This window comes from Acanthopagrus latus, chromosome 6, assembly GCF_904848185.1.
Source record: "Acanthopagrus latus isolate v.2019 chromosome 6, fAcaLat1.1, whole genome shotgun sequence".
NCBI lineage: Eukaryota > Metazoa > Chordata > Actinopteri > Spariformes > Sparidae > Acanthopagrus > Acanthopagrus latus.
The window spans coordinates 1967538-1994487 of NC_051044.1; the positions used below are offsets into that span (position 1 = coordinate 1967538).

Genomic DNA, 26950 nt, shown 5'->3' on the forward strand with positions numbered 1-26950 from the left:
CTAAGATGTGATAGACAAGTTGATATCAAAAGAACATAGCATAAACTACAGTGAAGACTGAAGATAGAAGACCTACAGATTTCCTTTCATAGCATGCAGCCAACGAGGTATTTATTTGTCTTTATTTTCGTTATGAATCTTTGTACTTGAGACTTTAAAGTTTGCTAATGTGAACTGCAATACTGTGTATTGCCAGTTTCACGGTTTGCGGAGGTCCTTGGATGGTTGTGGAGAGTTGGAGAGACGACGGAGACTTCAATAAACCCGTAAAAGGAACACTTGCGTCTGCACATGCTTGGGAGGGAGTCATAATTATGGATTAAGTGAAGACATCACATGATATTCTTCATGATTAGAGAATGGCAAAATATAATTACATGAAGGAGATGAAGAGACAGAGGAAGGAAGAGCTTCTTACTGTCCCACAGATTTTGAGTAAACACTGGTCTGAATCCATCAGACAGATTATTCTGGTCTGACAGACTGAACTTCTCCTCCAGACATCAATAAAGGTACGGCTATCTTTAAGTATGTTATCAGTGAAGAAGTGCTCAAATTACATGAAGCAAAAGTGGGAAAAAGAACTTGATATTTTAATCTCTCTGAACAAAAAGACTCATCACGTGATGACTTCTACAATCTCACTAAGTGTCCAGAGACTGTAGCTGGAAGAAATACACAAGGTTCTTAAAAACCCCAAAACTATAATTCAACATGTAGATATGTAATTATGTGTCCTCGTGTTCAGTGTTATACAACAAATGGAAAAAATATCTTAAAACCATAACAAATTAAAGGTGCACTCTGTAGTTTTGGGGAGGAAATGTTAATGAGAAGAATTGACTATTTGTTTTTAATACATAAACTAAATTAACAAACTCTCTGTTTTCATGACTGAATAAACAAACTGACTTTAAAAGGACAAAACAATCTCTACTGTTTCACTTAGTTTAAATGTGGCGGACCCTGCCACCTTTCCAGCTTCTGATAGTGTTCTGGGACCTTTTTTTCCTCCGAGAACATTTTGTTCACTGATGGATCAAAGTTTGTATTATCACCTCATTGATACTGTAAATATTAAAATTCTGAGTCTGAATTTCTTCTCCAAAACCACATGGTGCCTGTTTCCAAAATGAAAAGCTATTCCAGATATCCAGAATGTAATTCTAATATCCAAAAATACATTGTGACTAGTAAAAATGTCATTATGGATATCCACAATATATTTACAAATGTCCACAATTGCATTTTTGCTAGTCATAATACGAATTGTGGATATCCATAATGACATTTTTACTAGTCACAATGTATTTTTTGATATTCAAACATTCTACATTCATTTCTATATCTGAAGTGGGAGTTTTTCCTAGTAAGAATTCAATTGCAGATATCCAGAATGTAATTGTGGATATCTGAAATTGAAGGCCCAGTACACATGAATGGCATTTGTCCTAGGAAGAATGTCATTGTGCATATCTGAAATGTTCTTTTTGACAAGGAAGACTTGAATTACAGATATCTGCAAAACATATCCAGTCTTGATATTAAATGTTAAAACGACCACTTATACTTTTTAAGGATTTTCAGCCATCTTAAATCTAGCTTTGACTAGTACACTCACAGTTGTAGAGATCTTAAAATAACATTTCCACAAGTAAGAATGTTATTGCGGATATCTTTAATTACCATTCTGACTAGTGAGAATAGCCAACAGTCCATCCGTGATTCTGTGAAAAAGTACCAAAGGACTCAGAGAAATAAGTGTCTCAGATTTGTAGGCCAGGACATCTCTACAGCAGTACAGTCCTTCATCATAATGCTGTTTTTCACATTTTAACGTCATAAAATAACTGCAGCTTCTGCAACTTGAACACAGCAGAGTCTGACTACAAAACACTTTGACATCTAGGTAACATGAATGAGTTCACATACATGCCAGCTGTGTTGATATGGATACTACACGAGTATCCTCTAGTACAAAGGACTCACAGAATTAAGTCTGTCTCAGCCCTGCTACACCTTCCTTCCCCCTTTTTTCAGACCAACACTGCATAACCTCTAGTTAATCAGCCCAACTTCCCGATTCGATCCCGATTACTGAAGTCTCGATTTGATTACAAATCCATTTTCGATTATTAACAATTATCAATTGGCTTTCCGATTATTAACGATTATTGATCTTCTATTTAACATCAGTCGGCTGCTGAATTATTTTGCTTCTCTTTTGAGTAACACCTCACAGCACCTTCAGCATCCTATAGTGTAACTGCAATATTCAAAGTGTTATTTTTTATTTTGTTTTAAATGTAGTCTTTCACTGCTAAAAGAAAGTTGCCAAGCTGAGCAGCCAGACTCATGTTAGAAGCATTGTCGGTGACGAGAACCAGGTCGTGTTTCTCTGCTCCCCACTCGTCTGCCATTACTTTGAGAAACTCACACATATTTGCGCTTGTGTGGCTATCATCCATAGCTCTCGTCTGAAGTATGTAGGACATTCGCTTCCATTAACTGCTGACATATTGAGCTGTAACGGTCACGTATGAGACTGTAGCTCTGGATGTCCAGGCATCGCAGGTTATTGCTGCCCTGTGAGCAGAGTTGAGGGACTCTTGCACGGAAATCTTTGTCTCCTAGTAAAGATTTGGAATCAATTTAAGCGTGAAAAAGCTCCAGGATGGAATAATACATCTTGGTGCCAGACTGTGGACCATGTAGCAGAAGCCAGTAAGAGGACGACTCCGGTTTGTGTTACAATTTAATCTTTTTTTTTTTAATCGATCTTTGGAAATGTAATAATTGACTCATAATCATCAATATTATGATTGTGATTAATCAATAATCGATTTTTTTCACCAACCCTAATAACTTCATCATAGCAACATCATTGTGTATTGTGATGCCGCCCACATTCCTCCAACACATCACATACAGCATCACTGTGAACTTAAAACAAGCTCTATACGTGACAGTGGTTGTGGTCAAACTCCAACTCTGTGTGGCCCAACATGTAAATTAGGTCTCTAATCTGATGTTTCAGAAAGTTTTGTTATTAATCAGACATGAAGGAATCAAAGATGCATTTTAGATGAATGAGAGTTCTACCCAGAAGTTACTGCATACAAACATTGTGATTTGGGCGATATGGGATTGATTTTGTTACATCCATATCATAACCGTTTGAAAACAGTCAAAAAGAAAAATGGAGAGTAACTGCTGTTTGCATTTTTTGTTATGTGCAAAGAAAATTAAAAATGTTTTAAAGTACAAATGTATTCAGGGATTGCATTTGTTAGTTCAGTGCAAGTTAAATGAGTTATCTATACGGAAAAAAGTTGAGCACCAACTGTTAAAAAAAGTTATATACACAAAATGCTGTTTGCATTTTAATATTATTCTGTTAATGATAGAAACAACACTACATTTTGCAGAAATATTGAACTTTTTTCAGTCGAGTTTGAGCCCTAACCTGGAGTTTATTACTTCACAGCCTTGAGCACTCGTTTATTGTTGTTTCAATAATTCGACATTGACAGTATGACAACTATATGTGATTCTTAGCGGTCAACATTAAATCCTCTGGAATGTAATGAAGGTGCTCTTCTCAAGGTGTTACAAATATCTGATACTGTCCTCTATCAATAAAGCCATACAAAGGCCAAAAAAATAAAACTATATATACAAACATCAAGATTAAAAGATTTAATGAAAGCACTCACCAACAACAAGCTCAACGCGGAATTTTTGCATTGGATGAAGACGTGGAAAAATGCTAACAAAAGAGCTGCATTTAATACTACTCATTCAGTACGATAAAATATTACAGAGAAGGTAACTGAATTCATTACTCTGGATAACCAGCTCATCTCCATGGTAGAGGATCAGGGTTTTCTTCATCATCTAGATTTTTTAATCACCGGTATGTCCTACTGTCTCGACATTAGATTAGACATCAGCTGTATCATCCAATAAAATATTAGTTAAGGCCAAGTATCAGATTAGGACTCAGTATCGGCAGATACTAAATATCAAATGACTTGGATTGGAATCAGGGTAAAAACAACCTGATCGGAACATCCCTAAGCTGATGAGTTACCAACAACATGACAGCTCAAAAATTAGGAAACTAGTCGTGGAGGAAAAGGCGAAGAAGTGATTCTGTTAAGAATCTGAACTGATTCGCTAGCTAGCTGATACTTACATTAGCATGAGCGTCAGCTAGCATTACAGATTCTGGCTAACACTGATTAGCTACGAGCTGAGCGCCGCTTCTTACCTTGTTCTTGTCCAACAGTTCTTTCGGTTAAAGCCAGTAAATAACAACACAAGCAAAACAGCCACGAAGCTGATTTTAAGGCACTCATGGTGAACTGAACACTAGCTGGTTAACGTCGTTTACACTCGAAACTAGCTTAGCTTTATTTAGCTGTTAGCTGCTATGCCTGCGGTTACGTTGCGGTACGCTTGCAAGGCCTCCTCCTCCACCACCTCTTCCTCCTCCACCACCTCTTCCTCCTCCACCACCACTTCCTCCTCCTTCACCTCTTCCGGGTTTTCCGGCAGCTAGCCTCCAGGCTGCGTTTTCCCCTCCCGGTTGACGCTACTTCTAAAATACTTTTCAGAGATAGTTCTTCCGAGCCAATTTCTCACTATTCTCTGAGTAGATCTCGTCTTTGTCGGTCATAATTTCTACAAGAAATCCCAACATGTTGCACTGTCTCAGGTTCCTGACATGCAGTGGCGGTTTTGGGCATGGGCGAACCGGCCAGCCGCCCAGGGCGGCGTCTCTTTTCCATAACGTATGGGGCGGCACGACCGCTTTAAAAACAAAAATTATAGGCGCCGCAAAACGGTTTTCCATTATCAATATCGCCTGTTTGAGAAATTGGCAAATTAGCGCCCCCTGCAGCTGCAGGCGCCCCTAGAAGTTGACGCATTATGCACACTGCACAGAGATGCTGGGAAAGACCAAGGGGAGGGGTTCAGGGGGGACAGTTCACCTCTGGGTCTTTTAAATGAAACGCAATATAAAGGGGGAGCGTGGGGGGGTCCATTTATAGTACAATATTGTTATGTAATTAGTTGCCAGTCACACCTTGACTTTCTTCCAAACAAAGCAAATCTCATTCATAATATTATGAATGCAGGCCATGAATCCTGCACCTTTTATGAATCATGAGAAATGACTAATAAAAATAGGTGCCAAGGCGATTCAGAGGTCACCCAGGTGAATTGGTTTGGTCTTGACTTTTGGTCGCGAGTGCCAATGTTGGGGGATGGGAATTTGTGGACTGCCCTGCCAAATAAACACAGAGATGGACAGAAAGCGGTCAAAGCCATCAGGTGCCCAGTTCAGAAAAAAAAGAAAAGAAGAAGAGGAGAAACGAGCAAAGGATAAAGGTATGCAATATCCTGTCTATGATAACAGTATCAAGGGCTAACGTTAAGGTTAACATTAGTAACGTTAGGCTATAACTTAAACGTTTGTTAGCCATCTTGCTTTGTTATTTGCTATGCTTAGCCTATAAAATAATAATTCTGTTTTAACAAACCCGACAGTTTACTTCACCATTCGATTATGCTTTGCAACTAAACTGTTAAAAGTACAGTAATTATTTATTTAGATCATTTCGGTTAACGTTGGGCCTGTAGCCAATGCAATTTTCTCATGTAACGTTAACAAAGTTTCAAAGACGGAACACTTGCCATTTGATAACGTTACAACTCCATGTCGTGACAAAGGAAAGTTTAACCACAATACATTAGTCATAGTGTGCAAAGCATAGAATTCGAAGCAGTGACCTAATTTAATATGTGATCAGACATTTAGCATGTAAGGGCATTTTTATGAAATTTGCATTTATGGATGTTTTGTTTTGTGAGTGCTTAGTTATAGCCTGTTGATGCATTTTCAGGGGCACTTCTGAAATATTTTGGAGCATCCTCTGCCACTGCTCAAGATGAGCCACCCACCACCCCCATTACACAGGATGAGGAGGAGCCATCAACCTCATCAGCTACTCAGGCCTCTTCTGAAATGGTCCCTGTCATTGAGGAAGAGCACCTATCCATGTCTCCAGAAATATATATTTGCCACTTTTATGGATATAGTGAATATTTTCAAATTTGTGTGATTTTATTTAATATTTTGTATTATTGTTCTCTGCTCTTCTTACATTTTTATTTTAGATCGTAAGCTATACATTTGCCTCTTTATCGTGCACTGTTTTGTGCAGAATTGCCTCATTGTCATTTGGCAGTGTTGGGGAGTCTTTTCCAATCTGATTGTAAGCTATATGTTTGTCACTTTTATATAGTGAATATTTTCAAATTTGTGTTTTTACTTAATATTTTTATAGTTCTCTGCTCTTGTTACTTAAGAATTTTAAGCTAAATAAATTATTTATACAGGTTTGTGCACTTTAAAAGTAACATTTATAGTGTTTTAATAAAAATTACATGTTTGTGCAAAAAGTGGGCTTTTTTTGGGTAGGGGGGTCGTGGGGGGGGGGGGTCGTGAGTCTCGCCCGGGGAGTAATTCAGTGTCGAACCGCCACTGGTGTCGGGAGAGAGAAGGCTGCCTTCTGTCACACCAGCATCGGTAAATGGTATCGGCGCCCTAATTGTTGGTACTCGCCGATGCCGATACCACCATTTTAGTGCCGATCGGGGCCTGTCCGATACTGGTATCGGTGCAACACTAATTATAAGTTCAATAGACATTTGCAAAATACTGCTGGCCAGCTAAGGTTACATAACATATCGGTAGCTTAATTAATTGGGCCCGGTGCCGATTCAACTCAGTGTTTCTAACGTGAGTAAACTGATAGCATTAAGAGAATATATACACGCCATGATGTAACTGCTGACTGCATTTTCAGATGCGCTTGTTCAAATATTTCTCAAAGAAGAGAAAGACACCTGATGAAGATGATGCTAGTCAGGAATCGTTAGCCTTTTACTGAATCAAATGATGACGGTTGGGTAAAAAATAGTGTTCACACTTGCGACCACGGCTCCCCAGAGAGCCCCCGCCGCTGAAAGAAATCCTGGAGGAAACACTGAAGTCTGTTGGCATTTTTTATTGCTGTTATTCAGGCCAACAACACACACATCAGGAGCATTACACCCACAGATTTGGAAAACTAGTTGAGTGCATTTTGTTTGACATCCTTTCCTGCAGTCAGCTTAATGTTAAATAGTCCGAAAGGGACAGTTCACTCAAATACTTATAATTTTTTTTTCCTCTGAGTTGTTGTGATATTTTTTGGAGTGAGTCAGTGACTCAAGATAATCCACAGACCTTGTTTATGTTCAGGTAGGAACTATTTTCTTTCCGTACCACCAGGCAGAAGAAAGTGTGCGTCTAAAACTTTTCCCAAGTCATACACAGGAGAGAAAGCAATTTATATTAGAAACCAGAAAAAAAAATCTTCACTGGTCCTTTAACAGGCTTGATTTTACAACTAGAACAGCTTTTTTGTTTGTTTTAATGAAGTTTCTCAGCAGACAGCTACAACGTGTATAGCATCTGCTTTCAAACGTGCACTCGTGTGATCTCAGGTGAAAACATGAGTGAACTGTATCGGGTCCCAGTACAACTGTTAGTGGATGTCTGCACATGAAGTGTTAATATATGTTGATACAATACACAACATGGATGGATGGATGGACAATACACAACATTAACTTACCTCGATTACAGGACAATGTGATGCACTTTGTAGCTTTAAGCCAAACATGAACTGCAGCTCCTAATATGAATCCACCCAGCCATCCAACAGCCACTTTGGTGGTTTGGTCCTCACAGAGTTCTCTGAAACACGTCACAAAGAGTTCATATAAAACTCTAAATGTTACTGTAGATTATGGACGTCACACTGAACATTAGGGATGTATATCGTTTGGATTTTATCAATACTGATACTTATCGATACTACAACATTTTTGTTTTTGTGTAAAATATAAAGATGTTACAAGATGTTAAAAGCTTTTTTTTATTACCACAAGGTAATAATAAAGCTTCATCAGAACAGAAGCTATGCAATTACAAATGCTTCTCAGAAGAAAAAAAAAGAAAACTAGGGAGATGGCAAAAACCGCTTCATGGTCAACGTACAGAAAGACCTCAGCTGAATTTAGCATCGAGCAGACAGGAAGTCAAGCACAGAAACAACAATATGACATCCGGTTACTTTTCAAAATGAAAAACTCTCCGTGTTGACACCAGCACAAAAACCTCAAAAAAGAGACAAACACAAGCTCTTCTGCTAATCCTTCGGTCGGGAACAAATCCTGCTGTTGTTCTTATGACACATGCCTGTAACTGCGGTCACAAGTGGTCATCGCAGGAACTCCTCGGCCTCGAAACGCCAGCTGTCTACCGTACTGTGCCGTGGCGGACTCATAACGCAACCGGTGGGGGTTACCGTACGGCGGAGCAAAACCGGATAGGAGCCGTAATGCAGTGGACACGAATCCAGTGGAAATTTGGTGTAAGCAACATCAAGTCACGGAGTTTGTTGTTAAGTTTGTAGTAATTACAGCATCACTGATATGTTACGTTAATCCTGTAGGTGGCATGAACCAAGCAGCAGCTACCAAAACTCCGGACCGATAACAGTACCATTTGTCCAGAATTTTAACGGCATCCTGGTACCAACCCAATTAGGAACCGATACCAAAAAGTACTGGTCCTCGGTATACATCCCAACTGAACATAGACTACAAAGAATAATATTTAAAGGTGTTTAAAATACTTTCAACTTAAAACTCATGCAGAATTAAAACCATTTGTGAGTAAAACACAGAGACACAAATCTCACCATTGATAAACACGACAGTCTCAGCACTAGTCTGATGTCTAATTTCCTCCTGAGTGACTTCACAGCGGTAGCGTCCTGTCTTGGTCACACTGGTCTTGATGGTAACGTCGTAACCAGTAAGCGACCAGTCCTTTGTGGCATCGAGTATTGTGATGATGAAGGGCTTTGATGCACCTGTGAACATAACAAAAATAGTTAGTAGTCAATAGTAAACATAATAATGGCATATTTTTGTGTTTCTACCTTCACTGGCTGTGGTTGTATTGTAAATTAGCTCATCCCTTAAAACACGTCCAACCTCCTGTCAACTGGCTGAAGTTTTTATTCCTACTGATCTTCTTCCTCTTCCTTCTCTGTTGACGTCAGACAATCTGACTCTGTTGAGGCCTTTAAATTTAAACTTTGCGCCCCCTTGTCGTCTCCCTCATGGATCAATGTTGACTTATTGAGAGATGGACACAATACATCCACAAGTATCTTGTTCTTAATTACAAATATTTGCTTATCAAATCAAAATAAGAACCCTGGCATATGAATATGTATTTAAAATAGAAGCAATTTGTAATTCAAAGATACAAAAAGACATTTTATACAAACTGTTATTATATTTTAGACATTTATTAGCTCAAATATGGTTTTGATTTTGGTGAGCCAGTTCTTAAATAACAATAGACAGAAGCTCCACAATTACAGCGAGTCATTCTCATGTTTTAACTCCTGATGTAGCCAATCTGATTTTACACCAAACAAAGATCATTTCAATAGTTGAAACAGTTTTCTAATAGAAGAAAGTCCAACATATTTCATATTAATGATTAACCAATAATCAATTGTTAAGGCAGCAGACTATCAATTAAAAAATTGGGCAAAAAAAAGGGAAAATCAATTAACATTAGTTAATACAGTCATAGGTTTTCACCAGCAGTTAATGAAAACAAGAAATGTCTCTTGTCTACAGTTTATTTAAACAGGTGCTACTAATATTAGTTAATTAATATGTTAACTTATTAATTAACATGAATGTTCTGTCATTTCATTAACTGTTTGTGTAAATGTTTATCTAAGACTAATTGCTGACACATTGCTTGTCCTCCAGTTTATTTTTAGTAAAGTTTGAGAGGAGTGGACTGATCCGTGATCTGTGTCCATGAGGGGGTTTTCTTTCCTCTGTCTTCATGTAAACATACATTCTTTAACTGATGTCTAACCTAAATATTATAGTGCAGTTTATACTGTATCAACATCAATAATCTGATTTACACACACTTTTTTCTTAATAAACATTAACAAAACACATTTGTTCACATCTACTTAATGCTAATTATATCATTCATTAACTGCTAGTTCATGCTTTTAATAATGACATTAGTAAATGGTTATATGACACTTCAACTTTTAATAAATTAATAATTAATATTCTTGACTCTTATTGTTAAGTGTTACCTTTAAGTTTTTACTCAGGTTAAATTCAAATATGAATCTCAGCTTAATTTTGATCACAATTTCATAGAATCATAAAATTGTAATTGTAATTTCAAATACTGGTAATAATCTTTTGTCATAAAAGGCTGATGGCCTTTTGGATCGTGACTCAGTCGAATCTTAAGAGATGGATCAGGAGAAATCACTGGCCTGAGCTGAGCGATGATGTCACAGATTTCTAGACCTGCAATCTGTGCTACAACTTTGTGACCCAGAATCATTCAAAACGTTAGACACAACACTTCATATAAACACACTGCACGGAGGGTGAACTACCAAGGAACATAGTAAGTTGCTGCAGACAGTTTCAGTGCAGCTGCCTCTAAGGAAACAACAGGGTTTCAGTGTATTTACAGTCAGATGTTAACAGGACATAGAAGCCCAACTGGAATATATCTAGTTTGTGTCTGAACAGCTGATAAACACTGCAGATGTAGAGATCAGTGATATCATCATAATCAGGACTCACCGCCTGTTAATCCTTCTGTCTTTAAGGATACCAGGGTAAAAATGCTTCAGTGTTACAGCTAATAAAATAACTGTGGAGACTTTCATGGTTTTAAGAAGCAAATCAAGTCTGGTTGGTTCCTCTGCTCATGTCAACCTGCTGCACTGTGAGAACAACACGTCTGCATGGAGTTACTGGATCAGAACCTTTGAATGATACTGAGGCACAGAGAGCTGTAGCACACCTTACAGGTACAGAGATCAGTGACATCATCACTCACCTGGGATTTTTCCTGATTGGTCTCTCAGGAACGGTTCTGAAAGATAAAGTCAAGTGGATGGGTGATATTATGAACTTGTCATGTCATTGTCAACATGTCATTACTGGATTCATTTTTCAACATGAGCAGAGGCGTTAATTCACACAACACAGGCCACATATCTAATGAGGGAGCTGCATTCTTAAACTATCATCTACTTATAAAATGGATGACAAGATGTGTCAGAATCTGTCTGGTTGAACTAGGAAGGAAGGAAGGAAGGAAGGAAGGAAGGAAGGAAGAAAGAAACAAACAAACAAACAAAGAAAGAAAGAGAGAACGAACAAACAAATAAACGAACAAAGATAGATAGATAGATAGATAGATAGATAGATAGATAGATAGATAGATAGATAGATAGATAGATGGCAGTAGGTACATTCAGTACAAATACATGCATCATGTTGCAGAGGTAGAAGATTGACACCACAAGCAGCAGTTAGTACTGGTTAGCTTAGCTTAGCATAAAGACTGTAAGCAGGGGAAACAGTTAGCGTGGTTCTGTCCAAAGGTAAAATCAGCCTCTAGTAGCACTATGCAGTAGTATTTCTATGAGGGGTCACTGTGCCTGAGAATACAACAAATTCTCACTGTTTCACATACAGGTGACCTATCAGTGTCCTGCTGCTGGCAGCATATAAAGCAGAGAAGAAGAAGATACAGACATGCATGTAAACAATGCAGCATAGAAAATCAGCTTTGCAGAATTTGGGGGAAAATACATTCATCATATCTACATTATGTGGTGAGCGACACTGAACTGTCGTCTGTTTACCAGAGAAAGCAGGAGTGGTTGGAGCGTGCAGGAGCAGCAGCAACTGTATTAAACACCTGAGCTGAGATTACAGGCAGACTGGTTAGAGAGAAGAAGAAGAGCTGCAGCTCCTCCACCAAGCAGAGAAACGACAACAAGAGAAGATCTTGTAGGCAGGCAGAAGGAAAACTTGCAGGTCATTGATTGGAGCTACTTATCAGGAAAGAAGAAAAGCCCATGATAATATATGTTTACATACACACATTGAAACAAGTCTAGTGAGCAGACATGGGCGATCTGGTTTTCTTTCTGGTTTTTCATTCATATAAGAGCTTTTCCCCCAAAAACTATTTTTGATGCAATATTTTGTTTTAGTGGTGCAAACAACAACTGATCCGCTAAGTCTGGCATAATAATGTACAGAGCATCTCAGCACTGAGAGAAAAAAGGATCAATCACCAACCCCTAAAGATAAGGATGGTGTCATTCTATATTTTCCCATCAAATATTAAAAAACACACAACATTGTTCATCTCTCAATACTCAATACCGAATTATTGGGTTAGTCCGACTATGATAGGAGAAAACAACACGATGAATCATTCCTCCGAAATCACCGCAAGAAAGAGACTAGTGAGCAAAAACTGACAGAAAAGTTATCTTATCAGCAACTTCCGTGAGAAGCAGGTAAATATCTGTTTCACTATAAGCCGAAAAATATCAGTAAAAAAGATTCTGTTAGTTCCGTTAGAATCAAAAGTTTTCCAATGTATCTTTAAGTTAGAAATATATTGTAAATGTAGAATGCAAGACAACTATAAGAGATCATCAGGTGTCAACAGGTGTAACTGACTGTAACAGGAGACTAAAAGGACTCAGAAGAAACAACAGTCAAACGTACAACAGCAGGAGATCTTGTCTTACAGAACATTAACTGTTTAATGAAAATACTCACCAACAACAAGCTCAATGTAGAAGATCTGACTCGGCTGAAGACGTGGAAAATCACAGCTGTAGTTCCCGCTGTCTGTCACCTTCACATTCTGGATCTTTATGGAGGCGTTGCCGCTCATCAGCTGATCTTGAAAATGTGAGACTCGACCTTTGAACTGATCATCTTGACCTCTGTTGGCGTCGTCTTTGCCTGCATCATACATGAACACCTCCTTCTTCTTCTGACCATCTTTCTTCCAGTCAAACAGTTCTCCTGTGAGGTTCTCCTTGGTGCTGATCAAACAGGGTAAAACAGCATCACTGTCTTCATCCAACAACTTATGTGCACAGCAACCTTCCTATCCTTTCACAGTACACAGTACACTAACAAATAACTTTAAATGTATGTAATATTTGGTAAAGGGTAGTTCTTCCTTGGCAATGAAAGAGGCCATGTTAAACTTAAATATTAATTCGGCCTCCTCAGTGCACTGATTAACAGCCTCTAGCCTTCTAGATGCAACTGACAGTGGAGTTGCATTGTCATTGGAGTACAGGCCACGGCATATTTTATGCTTTAGACTAGCACTGTGTTTGACCAATGTGTCATGTTTTACCTATGAAGAGTCAGCATTACCTGCCAATGACAAGTTCCCCACGTGTTGCGGGTATCGACTGCAAAATTTTCAGTTCATGGAATCCAGCTCTCTGAGGCCTTAACCAGTCAAATTCAAGCGGCCATTTTGCACGAAAACAGAATTTTCTGCCCTTTTTTGCCACACTTGTGTCTTTACACTCGGACTCATCGTCTAAGTTAGGATTTGACTCTGGCACGCTACTAAGATTATCAGGAGGAAAAAAGCATCCAGAGTGAGTTTCGCCATTGTTCGCTGAAAGTGAAACTTTCTCCTTCTGCGCTTGGAACAACTTTAGGAACCTCCCCCTCCACACATCAGCCACTTACAGCATCATTCCCCATTCTCGCCCCTCTTACACTCATTGGCTGCCACCTGTAATTCCAGATTCTTTGATGGTGGTCACACATGCATACAGAGGTCTGGGGGTGACATGGATGGTTACTGAGACAATAAGTAGCGCGCGTGAAAGATAGTAATTCATGCACTTTTTGGTGTAATTAAACAGTCCTAGTCAAAGCTCCTAGGCTCTGATTTCAAGCCTGCTGTTTGGTGCTCTACTCAACAGCCTCCAACTCAGACAGATGTGACTGTGGCTTAATTGGTTGATGGCGGCCGTGGTGATGAGAATGGAAACAAGCACTTGGTCATACTTCTAAATAAGTTTATTTTAAGTATAGATAAACAATGTCTTACACACACACAGTGACAAAGTTTAACGGGTAAAAAGTCTCTGAATGAAGCGTTCTTGAGTTCATCCAACATGTTTGTGTTCTTCAGCTCACAGAGAGAAACAGACTCAGAGACTCTGACTGTGATATAAAGATAACGTGTGTGTTAACACTCACACTGCTGCTGGTCTGATGACACAAAATGGAGTCTGAACACTTTACTTTCACTTGTAAGGTTCCTTGCCTGGCAAAAAGGGGAAGGAGGCTCTTCATCCACAACAGTGAAAATCAATGTTAGCATTGAAAATAAAATGTTTCATTAAAAACAAAACAAAGTATGAATTGCTATCTAGTGCGTTTTATACAAAACAACAACACATCCGTGTCACCTCCCGGGCTCTGTACAGAACCACAGTAACACATGAAAAATAAGTTTGTATTGAAAAGTAAGAAACTTTAAAAGTTTTTTTTTTCTCTCCATGTATTGTTATTAAATAATACTGAATAATATTTATCTAAATATTAAAGTGACGTGTTAATAAAACTACTCAGATTCATCTTTACGTCAGCAAACCGAGCAGCTCTGCACGTGCAACTGATGTGACATGTAACGAACAGTAAAATAAAACACAGTAAAGTACTGAAGTGTAAAACACTTATCAGCTGCTGCACTCTGTGTCTGTTTCAGGCTTCACACCAGCTCATTACTGCCAGTTAGAGAAAAGAAATGAACACTGAGCTTGTTAATAAATATTCACTGTGTCAGTCATAATTATGAGAGAAGGGGAGAACGTGTCTGCTAACTATTAATAATCTTCATTATCGTAGCATTAAATTATTACAAAAGTTGTGGTGAAGGTATTACTGCTCTCACAGGAGTATTTTGGGACCTACTGTAGAAGATTCTGGAGTTTAATCATAAACGTTTGATTATAAGTTTCTTTTCATGTGCCTGACTGTGATATCTTATTGATAATCAGTTAAAAAGCTGCTTGTAAGAACAAGACATTAATGACAGAAGCAGCTGATGTTGGTCAACAAAGGGAAACAGGAGAAAGGTGAGCTTTACTGGGCTTTCATGTGGTGACTTGCCACATTTACAAGATGCCCCTGAATGCATCATGAAATCGTCGTTCAAGAGAGGAGGTGAACAAGTTTGTTTATGAGCTGCAGATAATAGGAAGTAACACAAGGAAGTAACAGGGTGTCCCTCACACACACACACACACACACACACACACACACACACACACACACACACACTCTCAGTGACGCAGTTTAGTTGTCGACGGGTAAAAAGTCTCTGAATGAAGTGTTCTTGAGTTCATCCAACATGTTTGTGTTCTTCAGCTCACAGAGAGAAACAGACTCAGAGTCTCTGACTGTGATATAAAGATAACATGTGTGTGTTAACACTCACACTGTCTCACACTGTTGCCGTCCTAATTATTTTAGCATTACATTATTAAAAGCGTTGCAGTGAAAAAACGTGTTAATATTCTCACAGGAGTATTTTGGGACCTACAGTAGAAGATACAGTAGAATCACTCTAAGAAGATTCTGGAGGAGTAATAACAAACTATAGCAATTTGATTTTAAGCTTATCTTTTTTTTTTGTATCTGCTAACGTAACTGAATGTGACCTTACAAACAATAATGTTTAAACAACTGCGTAGTAACAGCAAGACATTAATGACACGAGCAGTCGATGGAGTTCAACAAAGAAAAGTACGAGACAATAGAGCCGTTGAAGTGGTGATTTCATAATTTTTCCACACACGACAAAACACGACAGTGAAATGTGAACACGTTTGTTACGAGCTGCGGAGGAGAAAACAGGAAGTAACACACAACGTCACTCGCGCACGGCAACACAGTTTAGTTCTCAATGGATAAAAAGTCTCTGAATGAAGCGTTTATAAGTTCATGTTAACATGTTTGTGTTCTTCTGCTCACAGAGAGAAACAGACTCAGAGACTCTGACTGTAATATAGAAATAACGTGTGTAAACACTCACCCTGACTGACTGCTGCCGCCCTGCTGCTGCTGCTTTCTTTCAAGATGGAGGCTGAACTCTTAATAACAGGCGAAGGGAGGGAGGCTCTTTGTCCACAACAAGTGAAAATCGATTTTAGCATCGAAATAAAATGTATCATGAAAAGCAAAACTAATTACGAATTTCTATCTCGCGCGTTTAAAATAATAATAATAATAATAATAATAATAATAATAATAATATTTTTTTTTTTTTTCAAAACCCCACTAAAAACCCCATCCATGTCAAATCCAGGGCTCCGCACATGCAAAACTTCATGTTCTGTCTTAAATTTTGGCCGCATTATATTAATTTTGTGGACGTGGTCGGGGGGTGCCGGCGTCTGCTGTTAACCACTGACGAGCACAGTGACAGTGTCAAAAATGAACGCAACTGTCAACATTCGTCCTAAAGTGCATATTGTCGTCTTTATATCTTCGTCATGAAAGCCTGTACTCACTAACAACTCACGGGTGGAACAGCCTGAGGCGTTTGTCCACACCGAGCGTCCAGGTTAACTTGTTATCATCGATCATGTCTTTCATTCCAGCCTCCACTCCAACAAGGTCAAACGCTAATTTCTTACCGTTTTCCTTTCCGAATATAAATCCAACCGACATCAGCAGACAGACAAACACGACCAGATTCTCCAGAGCTGTCGGTAGGAGTTTAAACCCCGACATGTTGTCTCGGTGTTATCCACAGTGATAACTCCAGATGACAACCTGCCTGCGACTGCTGGAATCACTATAGCGGAGTGGGAGTAAGGAGGAGGATGAGAGTCCACCCACCCACCGGGCTGCAGTCAGTGATGTGTTTAACGTGACGCAAAGGCACCATGCCAGGTTAAAAGATGCCAATACATCAAGCTAAGCTAGTTAACAATTGTTAACTGTTAGCCATGTTAAATCGCTTTCTAGGTGCAGAGGTCGTAGTAACTAGTTGCATTTACCCCGTTACATTTACTTGAGTACATTTCCACAGCTATGTCACCACTGCTATTCTTAATTCTATTTATAAATGTTGCATTGCATATGTATTATTTATATCACTGCAGGAGAAATTGTAGGAGAAATTATAACTGGCTAAGGAAATGTCTATAGGATAAGAGAGACTCTAAGATTAGCATTTCCACAGTTATTTCAGAACTAGCATTATTTATACTCTAAAATGTCACTGTCTGTGTTGCAATAGGTGGCACAGGGAGGAGGTCATGTGTCAGGGGAGAGACCAGGCTGCAGCACTGACAGATACATCGTGTGTGATTCATGACAATTCATAGGTGATAATACTGTTTGGTGAGTTTGAGTTGGTTGAGTTAGTTTAGTTCAGTAAAATGGAGAAATTACAATTCAGACAGTGGACACTTTTCTTTTTCTGTTTAGTTGATTTATCAGAATGCTGGGAGACAGGACTACCGGGGCTAGCTGGTTAGCATGCTAACTTCAGTAGACAACTTCTGTCAACACATCAGTGTCTGTCTTTGTAATAAATTTGTTCACAAGAGGCTGAAGTGTACAACTCCACCATCTTCTGAATACGACTGGAAGCATTCATGTTTTCATCCAGGGGAGTTTTAAATCTCCTGGAAAGTGTTTGAATAAAAGCTGCAGGGACTCAAACTTTCCTCTGATCAGTGTTTAATGACTGAAAAGATAAAGCCAGCGGTCCTGCAGCAGTTGCACTGGAGCCACATGGTAACTGACTACTGATGTGTTAGAACGACAGTTTGAGCATAAAACAGAAAGAAAACACAAAAATACTCATAACTGCTGCAACTGATGTAACCATCAGCTATGATGCAACTTGAGGAGGCTCATATCTCAGAATGAAGTTATTAAATGTTACTGTTGATCTGATAAAACACAACAGTCCACCTGTAATACTGACGGCAGATTAGAACAGAATCTATCAAACTCGCTGCATCAGGCAGAAAACTCAACTTTATTTAATTCAAACTGAAAATATGCAGTCAAGCGGTTGAGTTTAAACACGATGTTGATTATATCAAAGTATTACTAGTAGAGCATTCTAACATCTTTATTTAAAAGCTCAAAGAAGCAGAGGACATTAAAGTCACAGCCAATTATTGTGGTATCATTCATTAGTGTATTAGGGTAATCCTACATTTAATTAACAACAAGTAGATGTTCAAAACAGTTCAGAGTATAACAAGGTATACATGTACATTCAAACAAGAAAGATAAATAGTGCAGGTAAAAACACAACATAATCAGTCACCACAGAACCCCTGAATGTCAAACAACGCGTGTTTACATGCTTTTAAGGATTTACAGAGGATCAGTGGTTCAAAGCTTTATACAAATGTACAAAAAAAGCTTAAAAAAACAAAACATACAACATGAACACTTTAGCCTGGGGTCCAGGGTATAACTGGCTGTTTTTGACTACTTTTGATTTTTCCTTTACATTTCACCTTAAAAACTGCTGAACTTGCCTTGTTTGGTATCTTTTTCTTCAGCACAACCTTAAAGAGTGACTTTCCAGTTATTGTTTAATTTTGACAAATTAATACATTGGACCTAAAATCACACAAAAACATAAAATCCAAGTAGAATCAAGTTTGCTTTCTTGCTGGAAAACATCTTTAGCAAACCATTTTTATAACTTGCAAAAATTAATTGTACTTCAAGAATGTATGTAAAAACTTAGCAAACAACAAAGTTATGTACAGGCAGTGCCTCAGGCTCAGGTCTGCCTCAGCTCCTCCAGTGTCTCCACATTCAGAAGTCGCCTCATTGTTTTGATACACGAAACAGATAAATGACTATATTACACAGTAACTATACACTCCAAACACCTGAAACGTCACAAATCTGTGTACTCTCAAAACTTGCTTGCTTGAGCAATTCATTGTTTTGTAATGGAATGTGGTGACTCTATATGTATATGACTAGGCAGGTGGAGGGAGGCAGGCGCTGGGAAGAGTTAATGTTTTTTTACCAGGGTGACATGGCAAGAGAGACGCAGACAGCATTGGTAATTCTTTGCCACTCAAAGCAAAATAAACCACAGAAAAACAAAATGACAGGAAAATTGTTTTGTAACAACTCTGCATAAGATTCTTATATTATTGAATTCAAAAAAATCTTGTATTGTAACATTTTTCAAAACAGCCACAGAGCAACACCAGCCTGGGACCATACGGCTATGGTAACATAATTCACCCTCGGGGATAAATAAAGTTATCTTTCTATCTATCTACAGTGGTTTTCTCTGGCAAAAAAGGTGCTGCAGTAAAATACTTAAATAGAGAGAAAGGAAACACTGAACACACACACACACACAGACAGACACACACCCCTTTACAACAGAAAGCTGTCAAACGAGTGGCGTCTCTGTAGGAGCTTTAGATGAACCGTTTTGATGCTGAGGGTCACCTGCAGAAAACAAAAGAAAAGTCAACATTAAATAAGGTAACAATATACATTAAGTATAGATTACATCTGAGACCTGTGGTTCTGCAGCAGGATGTTTCCAGAACTGTCCTGCCACTCAGAACATTTTGGATAAGCACCTGTACCTCCAACCGGCAGCAGTATGTCATTTGTTATATCAGCAGAGGTGGCAGTTGGTTCTGGAGCTGCACATGTGAGTCATAGATACAAAAGCTTGTTAAGGACGAGTGACAGGTCAAGAATTCATTTATGCCATTATCAACTCAAATATATGTGTTATTACCAGACGCCAGTTAAATGTGTGGGTCATTTTCTTCTCCACATGAGGACAGTATACGTTTGACTACAGCTCTGTTAAATGAAGGAGAAACATGCAGAGAAAACTCCACAGCTGCCTCAATGTTGTGAGGAACAACTTTTATATTACATAGAAATTATTGTGAAGGCCAACAAAAGGTTCTGTGTGATGTTTTAGAAGTCCAGTGTTTCCTCTACATTGATTTAGGAGTGGCAGCCCTGCACTGAGTAAACTAGATAACTATCTTGCTCAGTATCTACTCTCTGGAGTAGATCTCCCTCCTCCAAGAACTCACTGGTGCCATCGATGTTAGTTACTGGCGAGAGCGCGACCTCGAAAGTGACATCACATCAAGCACACAGGCAGAGTTGGTCAGAGGAGTGTCATCTTGAAAATAGGGCAACAACTCACCGGAGAAAAGGTGGATTTATTAGCTTAAGAAAACTTATAACAGATATTATAAGTTCAATAGACATTCGCAAAACATTGATGGCCAGCTAAGGTTACGTAACATATCGGTAGCTTAATTAACTGGGCCTGGTGCCGATTCAACTCAGTGTTTCTAACGTGAGTAAACTGATTGATAGCATTAAGAGAATATATACACACCATGATGTAACTGCTGACTGCATTTTCAGATGAGCTTGTTCAAATATTTCTCAAAGAAGAGAAAGACACCTGATGAAGATGATGCTAGTCAGGTATCGTTAGCCTTTTACTGACTCAAATGATGATGGTTGGGTAAAAAATTGTGTTCACTCTTGTAATCAGATATGATGTGAGTGTAAGTTATCTAACGTTAATGTTTTATGTAATCGTATAAGACAAGTAACATTAGACTGGGAGGAGCAGTGGAACAAAGTGAAGGAGAGCCGAGTGATGGTGCAGGAGAGAGAGATGAGAGTGGAGGAGAAAAACCTAAAGCTCTATAAGAAACCCAGAAAAATTCATTGTTCTGAGCCTGGGTGCAAACTGACACTGATTCTACAGCCCCATCAAGAAATTATTGTTAATTGTTTAAAATTTATTCTATTGTCGTACTTTTGTTATTATTGTTTATTTTTACATTCAGCCTTTAAAGAGCCATTTTCCTTGCCAGCCATTCAATACAAAGGGGGATTATACAAGGCATAAAAGTAAAATCTGCAGTCAAGTGTCATTTGTTTACAACACCACGGCTCCCCAGAGAGCCCCCGCTGCTAGAAAAATCCTGGAGGAAACACTCAGTTTGCATTTTTATTGCTGTTATTCAGGCCGACAACACACACATCAGGAGCATTACACCCACAGATTTGGAAAACTAGTTGAGTGCATTTTGTTTGACATCCTTTCCTGCAGCCAGCTAAATGTTAAATAGGCCGAAAGGGACAGTTCACTCAAATACTTATAATTTTTTTTCCTCTGAGTTGTGATTTTTTTTGGATTGAGTCAGTGACACAAGATAATCCACAGACCTCGTTTATGTTCAAGTAGTAACTATTTTGTTTCTGTACCACCAGGCAGAAGAAAGTGTGCGTCTACTCATGGACATGATATCAGCTGTTGATTATCTAAAGTAACCAGCTCATGATTTCTGTAACGAGACATTGCTGTTCAAATGCATTTCTTTTTGCTACTTTGAGCAACAAAAGCTCAATAATATCTGAAAAAGGGCAGACAGCTCTACGGCCCAAATCTGCAAAACTCTGCAACTAACACCAAAACTATTGAGGTGGATAACAAACACTAAAGGTAGGTAAAGAAATATGCTTCTTTGATTTGGGGTGAACTGTTTGGAAAACTGAGGGGCCGGTGAAGATGTTTTATTTTCTGGTGATTCATTTTCTGAGTCTGATCTAAATTGTTGTCTCTCCTGTGTTCATGACTTCAGATTAGCTGGAAAAAATAGTTTTGCCACAATCATCTAATGTCTGTAATGTTTTTTACCCCTCTGTGAAAACATGGAGGAAAAGATTTTCAGGAGAAAAAAACAACTGTCATGTGGCAAGATTTTTTCTTTGGTCGAGTGCAAAACCGAGTGGCAGAAAAAAAAGTACAATGTGTGAAACAAATCAGTTTTGGCAAGAAAAATAATGTTGTTGTGAGCCTCATTTTTCAAAGTGCTTGTTTTTGTCATTCTCATTTTGACCACAAGAGCCTGAGGTGCATCAGCACCTCATATTCATATTTTCTTCCAGGGGATTTTAATTCCTCTGTGTAAACTAAACATGGGATACATCTACTGTATGTAACATTACTGTCTGTCTTAGTTTGGATGTGGAATGTGTTATATTTGCCCAAAATCTGCCAAAAATCCAAAAATAATTTAATGTTTTCATTCTGATATATGAGATAAACTTCATGTTACAACATAGTTGATGGTTATAATGTTTTTTGTCAGTTGCAGCAGTTTGAGTATTTCTGTGTTTTCTTATGTTTCATGTTCAAGGTGCAGTTCTAACACCATCAGCAGTAGTTACCATGTGGCTCCAGCAGGGGGAGCTCAGCTTCACACATGTTCTTTTAACTAAAACTTTTCCCAAGTCATACAGAGGAGAGAAGGCAATTTATATTAGAAACCAGAAGCAAAAATCTTCACTGGTCCTTCAACAGGCTTGATTTTACAACTAGAACAGCTTTTTTGTTTGTTTTAGTTTCTCAGCAGACAGCTACAACGTGTATAGCATCTGCTTTCAAATGTGCACTCAGGTGATCTCAGGTGAAAACATGAGTGAACTGTATCGAGTCCCAGTACAACTGTTAGTGGATGTCTGCACATGAAGTGTTAATATATGTTGATACAATACACAACATTAACTTACCTCGATTACAGGACAATGTGATGCGCTTTGTAGCTTTAAGCCCAACAAGAACTGCAGCAAAAACTGCAGCTCCTAATATGAATCCACCAAACAGCCATCCAACAGCCACTCTGGTGGTTTGGTCCTCACAGAGTTTCTCTGAAACACGTCACAAAGAGTTAATGTAAAATGTTACTCTAGATTACGGACGTCACACTGAACATTAGGGATGTATATCGTTTAGATTTTATCAATACTGATACTTATCGATACTACAACATTTTTGTTTTTGTGTAAAATATAAAGACGTTAAAAGTCAGGCACCAAAACAACAATATGACATCCGGTTACTTTTCAAAATGAAAAACTCTCCGTGTTGACACCAGCACAAAAACCTCAAAAAAGAGACAAACACAAGCTCTTCTGCTAATCCTTCGGTCGGGAACAAATCCTGCTGTTGTTCTTATAAAAAAGCTGCAGCGCCAAAGCAGCAGCACCCGGTTTCGTTTCTGCAACATCAAGTCACAGAGTTTGTTATTAAGTTTGTAGTAATTTCAGCATCACTGATATGTTACGTTAATCCTGTAGGTGGCATGAACCAAGCAGCAGCTACCAAAGCTCCGGACCGATAACAGTACCATTTGTCCAGAATTCTAACGGTACCAAAAAAGGAACCGGTACCAAAAAGTACTGGTCCTCGGTATACATCCCTACTGAACACAGACTACAAAGTACAACATTTAAAGGTGTTTAAAATACTTTAAACTTAAAACTCATGCAGAATTAAAATCATTTGTGAGTAAAACACAGAGACACAAAACTCACCACTGATAAACACGACAGTCTCAGCGAAAGTCTGATGGCTAATTTCCTCCTGGGTGACTTCACAGCGGTAGCGTCCAGTCTTGGTCACACTGGTCTTGATGGTAACGTCGTAACGTCCTCCACTCTCTGAGACCTGAGGCTCCTCAGCAGGAAGGATGTTTCCAGCGCTGTCCTTCCACTCCACTGTAGGTTCTGGAGAAGCTCCTCCAACTTCACACTGCAGCAGAAACCGACCCTTTGTGGCATCAAGTATTGTGGTGAAGGGCTTTGATGCACCTGTGAACATAACAAAAATTGTTTAAACATAATAATGGCATGTTTTTGTGTTTCTACCTTCACTGGCTGTGGTTGTATTGTAAATTAGCTCATCCCTTAAAATATGTCCAACCTCCTGTCAACTGGCTGAAGTTTTTATTCCTACTGATCTTCTTCCTCTTCCTTCTCTGTTGACGTCAGACAATCTGACTCTGTTGAGGCCTTTAAATTTAAACTTTGCTCCCCCTTGTCGTCTCCCTCATGGATCAATGTTGACTTATTGAGAGATGGACACAATACATCCAAAAGTATCTTGTTCTTAATTACAAAAAATGCTTATCAAATCAAAATAAGAACCCTGGCATATGAATATGTATTTAAAATAGAAGCAATTTGTAATTCAAAAGGTATAAAAAGACATTTTATACAAACTGATATTATACTTAGACATTTATTAGACAGAGAGGGGGAGTGACACGCAGCAAAGGGACTCGAGCCGGGAGTCGAACCCAGGTCTGCTGCAGTGAGGACAAAGCCTCTGCACATGGGACAGCTGCTCTACCCACTGAGCTAAACAGCACCCGAGTTGAAACAGTTTTCTCATTGATTGCTGAAAATGGAAAATGGTTATGTAACATTTCAACTTTTCATAAATTGTTTCTTAATTCTTATTACAGTATTTAATATTTATTGACTTGTTCTTATTGTTAAGTGTTGCCTTGAAGTTTTTACTTCAAATATGAATCACAGCTCAATTTTGATCATAATTGAAAAGAAAAGCATCTTCCAGCATTAACTGTAATTTTAAATAGTGGTAATGACTTTTTGTCATAAAAGGCTGATGGTCTTTTGGATCGTGACTCAGACTCATATGTTAAATGACAGATCAGATAAATTAATGTCACTGAACAAAACTGTGCAGTTACAGCAGCACTCTTCGTGTCGCTGTGTGGTTTTTGTTAAAGCAACCCGCATCAACGCTGCAGAAAATCTAAGTAAGTTGTTTCATTTCATTTGCACAGATGTTCTCGCTCTCTCCATGAATGTGTTTGTAGTGTTCCCTGGCTGTTTATCCAGGCTGGCCAGCCTTTTTGCAGAACATTAATAGTTCTGTAGGTTGTATTAATAAGTATGAACAGTATCTTAAACTCAGATGCAACATTAGCTTCAAATGATCAGTCAGAATGTTGCTGCAGACAGTTTCAGTGCAGCTGCCTCTAAGGAAACAACAGGGTTTCCGTGTATTTATATTTATTATGTTAACAGGACATTAATTTGGAGATCAACCAGTAAAGAACTGACTGGACTGAAAAATATCAAATGGACCAGAGTGAACGTTGTGTTTGTGTCGCAGCTGATAAACACTGCAGATGTAGAGATCAGTAACATCATCGTAATCAGGACTCACCACCTGTTAATCCTTCTGTCTTTAGATACCAGGATAAAAATAATAAAATCATTGATTAATCAAAGCTGATTCCATGAAGTGATCAGCTGACATGATGTTGGTTGGTTCCTCTGCTCATGTCAACCTGCTGCACTGTGAGAACAACACGTCTACATGGAGTTACTGGATCAGAACCTTTGAATGATACTGAGGCACAGAGAGCTGTAGCACACCTTACAGGTACAGAGATCAGTGACATCATCGCTCACCTGTGGTTTCTCCTGATCGGTCTTTCAAGAGCCGTTCTGAAAGATAAAGTCAAGTGGATGGGTGATATTATGAACTTGTCTTAAGTCTTTACTGGATTCATTTTTCAACATGAGCAGAGGCGTTAATTCACACAACACAGGCCACATATCTAATGAGGGAGCTGCATTCTTTAACTATCATCTACTTATAAAATGGATGACAAGATGTGTCAGAATCTGTCAGACTTAAGCAGGAAGATAGATAGATAGATAGATAGATAGATAGATAGATAGATAGATAGATAGATAGATAGATAGATAGATTTTCCCATCAAATATCATTAAAACAACATCATGTTTGTTCATCTCTCAATACTCTCACTCAACACCTTTAAATTTACACATGAGGAAGAAGACTAGTGAGTAAAAAATGTGGTCACGAGTGTCGATAGTTTTTAAAGATATAAGAGAAATAAAAGGCAATTACAATTTGCAAAACCTGTTCCACAGAGGCTCAGAGAGGAGGGAGAAAGACTACAAGTTTCAACAAAAGGTGTGAAATGATTGGTTATCTAATCTTCATCAGCCATGAGAAGCAGGTAATTATCTGTTTCAGTATCAGCTGAAAAAAAAAAGTAGAAAAGATTCTGTAACTTTCCTAAGAATCAAAAGTTTTCAAATGTATCTTTAAGTTATAAAGATATTGTAGATGTAGAGAACATGACAACTATAACAGATCATCAGGTGTCAACAGGTGTAACTGACTGGAACAGGAGACTAAAAGGACTCAGAAGAAACGACAGTCAAACCTACAACAGCAGGAGATCTTGTCTTACAGAACATTAACTGTTTAATGAAAATACTCACCAACAACAAGCTCAGTGTAGAAGGTCTGACTCGGCTGAAGACGTGGAAAATCACAGCTGTAGATCCCGCTGTCTGTCACCTTCACATTCTGGATCTTTATGGAGGCGTTGCCATACTCCAGTTGATCTTGAAAATGTGAGACTCGACCTCTGAACTGCTCATCTTGACCTTGACGGCCGTTATTGTAATGAATTCCTGCATCATACAGGAACACCTCCTTCTTCTTCTGACCATCTTTCTTCCAGTCAAAGAGTTCTCGTATGATGTTCTCCTTGGTGCTGATCAAACAGGGTAAAACAGCGTCACTGTCTTCTTTCACGACCACTTTGACACCTGGACCTGAAAGATGAAGCATACAGTGTTTAATAATTGTTTCATAAAGAGCCTGCAGGTGAAAGCAGAAGATCATTTACACGTCGCCTCAGTTACTCTGAAACACCAGTTACAAGCATGTTGCAGGACAGCGGCTGGTAATTCAAACTGTATGCTGAAGTTGCTTTTGACTCGTGTGTTTTTGCTGATGTTTTCCTCTTGCTGTTGCTTTTCCTGTAGCACTTTGCCATTTGTTTAAATGTGATGTGCATTACAAACCAAATATATATATATATATATAATAAAAATACAATATATAATATATATAATAACAACAATTTATTATTATTATTATTATTATTATTATTATTATTATTATTATTATTATTATTATTATTGTAGTATATCTACCAGGCTCTAATCAATAGAGCCGGACAGATATGCAGTTTTTCGGGCCAAT

The 26950-nt window shown here is 38.5% G+C and overlaps 1 protein-coding gene across 7 annotated transcripts in view; it reads right to left on the reverse strand.

Annotated features, from left to right (window-relative positions):
• The window catches only part of LOC119020609 (butyrophilin-like protein 2), a 56252-nt gene that overhangs the window by 22491 nt on the left and 6811 nt on the right, over positions 1-26950 (reverse strand). For all 7 annotated transcript variants that reach the window (XM_037100073.1, XM_037100076.1, XM_037100079.1 and 4 more), the window contains exons 2-5: positions 26179-26517; positions 25333-25368; positions 23422-23697; positions 22618-22755 (exon numbers count right to left, since the gene is read on the reverse strand). In XM_037100073.1, coding sequence (XP_036955968.1) covers positions 22618-22755; positions 23422-23697; positions 25333-25368; positions 26179-26517 — 789 coding nt within the window. The remainder of the gene's footprint in view (positions 1-22617; positions 22756-23421; positions 23698-25332; positions 25369-26178; positions 26518-26950) is intronic.